Source organism: Trichosurus vulpecula, chromosome 2, assembly GCF_011100635.1.
Source record: "Trichosurus vulpecula isolate mTriVul1 chromosome 2, mTriVul1.pri, whole genome shotgun sequence".
NCBI lineage: Eukaryota > Metazoa > Chordata > Mammalia > Diprotodontia > Phalangeridae > Trichosurus > Trichosurus vulpecula.
Genome location: NC_050574.1, coordinates 66,891,659 through 66,897,635, shown reverse-complemented (window position 1 = coordinate 66,897,635; position 5,977 = coordinate 66,891,659). Strand labels below are relative to the sequence as shown.

At 42.8% G+C, this 5,977-nt stretch overlaps 1 protein-coding gene across 1 annotated transcript; it reads left to right on the top strand.

Moving 5' to 3' along the window:
* The first annotated feature begins 351 nt into the window (after nucleotides 1–351).
* On the top strand, nucleotides 352–1,293 carry LOC118839600 (olfactory receptor 2A12-like). Its single transcript, XM_036747084.1, has one exon. The coding sequence runs from the start codon at nucleotides 352–354 to the stop codon at nucleotides 1,291–1,293; it is 942 nt and encodes a 313-aa protein (XP_036602979.1).
* The last annotated feature ends 4,684 nt before the right edge of the window (nucleotides 1,294–5,977 follow it).

Here is a 5,977-nt window from a genome sequence, read left to right as displayed (position 1 = left end):
TGAATCCATTATAGTCAGTCTTTGAATGTACCTTATGTTTCTCTTGTTTCTTGTATGTTGAATCTTCTATTAAGACTTCAAATATAATATTGAGCAAGTCATCTTCCTTCTTTGGCCCTTGATGGCCTCGTGTGTGCAATGAGGGGATGGGCCAGAACACCATTAAAGATCCCTGAAGCTCTAAAATTCCATCATGCTGTTATTGTACCCAAGCTCTCAGGGAAGGGCTTTTCAGTATGGGGTCTTCAACCGAGGAATTCAAAGATCCCTGGGTGCCTCTGCCCTTATTCAATACTGAGGTCCCTAGATTCTACCATCTTCTTTTTCCCTTCCCAGGGCCCTACTGTCTCAATGTTCTCAGCATCAAACCAAAGTTCTGTTACTGAATTCATCCTACTTGGCTTCACCAGTGACCTCACCTCAAACAGGATCTTTTTCATTATCTTTCTTAATCTCTATCTCTGCTCAGTCCTGGGCAATGGACTCATCATCATTCTGATCTACCTGGATTCCCACCTCCACACTCCTATGTACTTTTTCCTCAGCATCCTCTCCCTACTGGACATGGGCTACATCACTACCACAATTCCTCAGATGCTGGTACACCTGCTTTCCAGTTCTAAGCTCATTTCCTTTGAAGGGTGCTGGCTGCAGATGTATGTATTTGGTGCTCTGGGTATCACTGAGGGCATCTTCTTTGCAGTCATGGCCTATGACCGTTATGTAGCCATCTGCTTCCCTCTGCATTATATGCTCATCCTCAACTGGGACCTGTGTGTGAGGTTGGTGGTAGGAACCTGGGCTTGTGGTTTCCTCTCCTCCCTAGTGCACACCTTTTTTACCATGAAGCTCCCCTTCTGTGGTCCTAATATGGTCAACCACTACTTCTGTGAAGGTCCCTCAGTCCGAAGCCTGGCCTGTATGGACACACACCTTATCGAGGTGGTAGATTTCGTCCTGAGCATCTTCATAGTGTTAGGGCCTCTGTCACTCATCCTGGCCTCCTATGTCCGCATCACCATGGCCATCCTCAAGATCAAGTCCACCCAAAGCCGCTGTAAGGCCTTCTCTACTTGTGCTTCCCACCTAACTGTGGTCACTCTGTTTTATGCACCTGCCATTTACATCTATATGAGGCCCAACTCCAGCTACACCCCAGAGAGAGATAAGCAGATCTCACTTTTCTACAATGTGTTCACTGCCCTGCTCAACCCTGTGGTCTACAGCCTTAAGAATAAGGACATAAAGGCAGCCTTCATCAAGGTAGTAGTGAGGAAGAGAGTAGCCTGGTGAGTAGAGAGCCTTGGAATGGATTATTCTTTCCTTTGATTTTTATTTTTGAGACTGAGTTTCCCCATCTCACCTAGGCTAGAAGTACAGCCACCTCTTATGGTTCCAACCACACTAGTCATCAGTACTCTTTGACCCCTCCACTTTTGATCTATGCCAATTTGCCCATCTCCAGGCAGCCTGTTTTCTCGATTCCGTTTTCCTCCCATCCCCGTATCATAGCTGAAAACTTCTGAACTCAATTGATCCACCAGCCTTAGTCTATCCTAATAGCAAGGTCTGTAGGTATGTGGCACCCCCAGGGCATACAGGGGCCATCCATTCCTGCTGGGCTTGGGACCCTGGTTTGTGACCTATAACAAGCCTATAGCATCACCTACCTTCAAGAAATAACCAGAACAAACCTGACTTCACCTTAGTCATTATGATCCTCAAGGATGGAGAAGGACTCGTCCTTGATTTGGAATCTCTTCTCAGATACATATGCTCAAACTCACAGATCTCCTCCTCATCTATAAATTGGGGCTCTTAACTCCCTCACAGGATAATTGTAAGGAAAGTACTTTACAATCCATAAAGTGCCACATTTATCTGAGTAATCATAATTAACCAATACTGATGGTTGTAATAGCAATTTAGATTTGAAGATCTTTCACACCCATTAATAGGCCATGTGACCGGCTTACATCAAAGGAAGCCTAACTTATATGTGGTGGGCAGAGCTTGCTGAGAGGAAACGGAAGTTATGTCACAGGAAATGCAGAGAGAGAGAGAAAGAGAGAGAGAGAGAAAGTTATGGCTGCTAATGGCTGCTGATGGCTGTTAATGGCCGCCCTCATGATTGTTAGAACTGAACAGGCTGACTTAGCTGTACTGTCAGTTTTTTGGGGGGAAGACCCCAGCAGGGGTTCAGAGAGGTTTTGGGATGCTGAGGCTCCAGGTTGTTATATTGTGTGTGGAATGTTTTACTGCTGTAATAGACTGGATAAATGGCTTCTGCGATATGGTTCTCTGGTGTCTGAATAAATGGTTTACTTCTATCTTCTATGTAAAGAGTCTCATATACTTTGAGATACAGAACTACATAGGCATTTTGAAAATTATCATCTACGTTGTTATTATTGCTTTATTGTTACAATGGTACGCAGCTACGTGGAAGGAGTTACTCATAAAGTATTTATGGAGTCCTTAGTACTCCAATCTTGTGGGAGACTCTAGTGAAGGCCATGGAGTAGTCCTTGCCCACAACAGATGGTGAAAGAACTCTTCCCTGAGGAAAACAACCACAAACAGTGCACGTGTAGCCCTTTATCAGCCAGGGGTGATGGGAAATGTAGTTTTTCCCACCTGTAAGGAGGGACTAGAAGACCACAACACATAGAAACCCTGGAACATTGGAGCCTCAGGGCTGGATGCCCACAGTGGAAGGCAAGGGAAGGATGGTGCTGCCTTGAACTGAATATAATCATGAGCAAGGAGACCCTTGCCTGGCTCACAGATGCACCTAAAGGCTCACCTACCTGGAGAGAATTGGCTGTCACACTCAAACAGGATGAATTTATCCTATCTATACTTCCTCCTTTCCTACTTCATGGCATCCTGGAAAAAAATGGGTCTGGTACCCTTTCACTTGTTTATTTGATGTACGTACTTTTATAATGGGTTCCATTTCTATATAAAAACAAGTTAGTTTTCATTGCACTTTGAATGAGTGTTTGCTGTGAATGAGTATATGACAGGGTCAGAGAAGGTAGTAAAAAGCAAACCTCTGAACAAATGGCCCTAAGCTGAACCATATTGAATCTCTGTGTGTTTGTCTCTGTCTCTGTCTCTGTCTTTCAATCTCTCCCTTTCAATACCTCTTTCAATCTCTCATTCAATCTCTCTCTCTCCCCCTTCTCTTTGTCTCTCTCTCTCCCAACCCCTTTCTATCTCTCTGTCTCTTTTGTCTGTCTCTTGTCTACCTCTCTCTGAAAATCTCTCCCCCTTTTCTGCCTTTCCTTCTCTGTTTCTCTCTCTCTGTTTCTTTCTCTCTTTCTCTGTTTCTCTCTCTCTCTCTCTCTCTCTCTCTCTCTCTCTCTCTCTCTCTCTCTCTCTTACTTTCTCTCTCTCTCTCTCTCTCTCTCTCTCTCTCTCTCTCTCTCTGTCTCCCCTCTCTGTCCTCCTCCCTTTCTCTCTCTGACAAAACAAAAGAGAACTAGCTGGGTTTTTTTTAGCACTCATAGCCTGTGACCATTATAGAAGGTGAGAGAAGGGCCAAATGCAAATGGTCTAGATAGAACACTTAGGGATGGCTTCCTGGTTCTTGTGGGATTTTGCTGATCCTTGAGTGTGTTTGTAGTAGTGGATGAAAACATGAGGGAATTGTGGAGGTAGAAGGGAAGGTAGAGAAACATAAGCCAATCTCTGCTTCTTACTACTGCTGTTATCTTGGGAAAATACCTGTTCCTATCTGAGATTTACCTTCCTCATCTCTAAGTTAAGGGGGCTGCACCAGATCATTTCAAAAATCCTTTCTAGGTCTAAAGCCAAAGGTTGTATGATCCATAGGCACCACAGGCAAAAGCAAGACCAGGTAAGAGCTGGAATGGAAGAGCTGGAGAACTTTCATTTCAATTCATCAAATTTATTATTTGTAAAACACTTGGCACAGTGCCTGGCATATAGTGGGTACTATATAAATGCTTATTCCCTTCTTCTCTCTCCATCCTCATCCCTTCTCCTACTAAGCACTGACTATGGACAGAAATTAGCATTAGAAAGATAAAAATGTGACTAAAACACTGCCCTTGCCTTCATGGAGTTTATAATCTAAGAGGGGCAAAAGCTTGGCAAGCTAATGATCCAAGAAAGAGTGTGATGAGAGTCTTTGGTGAGCTACAAACTCCATGTGATTCAACAGATATTAAGTGCTTGGTGTTTGACTGTCACTGTGCTAAGCAACAGACATAGAAAGACAGGGAGGCACTTCCTCTAATATCACTCTCCTATCCCCCTTTACACCAGCAGGTTGGGTCCCAAGAGAGGAACTGATGACTCCTCTTCCCAAGATTTTAGAGGTGATATCGGGAAATGGTTGCTTCTAATGCTGTCACTCAGGAACCCACCCATTCAGACGTCTCCCTTATAATGGCAATCAACCATTTGATATCAATGAGCTTTGCTAAAGGGATTTTAATAGAGACAAGGACAGAACCCATTCTCTCCTTATATACCCAAAGTCCCTAGGGAGAGTGAGCTCGAGCTTAAAATTCCAAGGGAGTTAAATATATATAAATAAAGAACACAAAGGGCTGACGTTTCTTTGTGACTCTTGGCCCTGGGAGTCTTTTTTCTGTCTCTGTAGAATCCCCAAGTTCACTGGATGGATGAATCACTGGAGAAAGGCAAATAAAATAATTCTGAGGGTACACAATCTTGATCTGTCAGAGTGACTAATAGAAGAGACAAGGAAAACAAATGTTGGAAATGTGGGAAAATGAGACATTAATGCACTCTTGGTGGAGATGTGAACTGATTCAACCATTCTGTAGAGCAATTTGGAACTGTGCCCAAAGGGCTGTAAAACCATGCTTACCTTTTGACCTAGCAATATCACTACCAGATCTGTATGCCAAAAGAGATTAAAAAAAAACAAAAAGGAAAAGGACCTATGTGTACAAAAACACTTACATCAACTCTTTTCTGAGGGCAAAGAATTAGAAATTGAAGAGATGGCTATCAATTGGGGAGTGGCTCAACAAACTGTGGTATGTGATTACGATGGAGCAAATATGCTTTAAGAAATGATGAGAAGGATGCTCTCGGAGAAGCCTGGAAAGACTTACATGAGCTGATGCAAAGTGAAATGTAGTGTCTACAAAAAGTAACAGCAATATTGTTAGGTGATCAGCTATGAATGACTTAGGTATTCCCAGCAATACAATGATCCAAGACAACGCTGAAGGACTTGAGATGAAAAATGCTATCCCTCCCCGAAGAAAGAACTGATAGTTCCTGAATACAGAATGAAGCATACTTTTTTAACCTTTCTTTATTTTTCTTGAGGTTGCTTTTTTTGGTCTATGTTTGCTTTCACAACATGAACTAATGTGGAAATATTTTGCATGACTACACATAAGTAACCTATACTAAAGTGCTTGCCTACTCATGGAGTGGGGGAGGGAAGGGAGAGAATTCGGAATTCACAGTTTTAAAAATGAATGTTAAAAATGTTTTTACACATAGCTGGGGAAAAATAAAACACTAAATAAATTTTTGTTTGTTTGTTTTTTGTTTTTTTGGAGGGGAGAAGGCAGGGCAATTGGTATTAAGTGACTTGCCCAAGGTCACACAGGTAGAAAGTGTGTCAAGTATCTGAGGTCAAGTTTGAACTCAGGTCCTCCTGACTCCAGGGCCGGTGCTCTACTCACTGAACCACTTAGCTGCCCCTAAATAAAAGTTTTTTTAAAAAAATAAAATGAAATTTTACTTTTCTGCCATGAAAACAGATGGATGAATCACTCATTTGCTCAGTTGGGCTGGTTCCTTACTGGATGAGTGTCTCAGCTGATGGGAAGATCTACTGTTAAATCAGTCAAGCAGATCACTCAACAACTGTACTGACACCTGCCTCCCCAGACTTGACTGCTGCTACTGTCAGTTTTGGTGGTCTCTGCCACCAACTCTGACAACTGAATGATCTCTG

Excerpts from the sequence above, each read along its gene's own strand:
- LOC118839600 (XM_036747084.1), top strand. The coding sequence starts at position 352 with ATGTTCTCAGCATCAAACCAAAGTTCTGTTACTGAATTCATCCTACTT.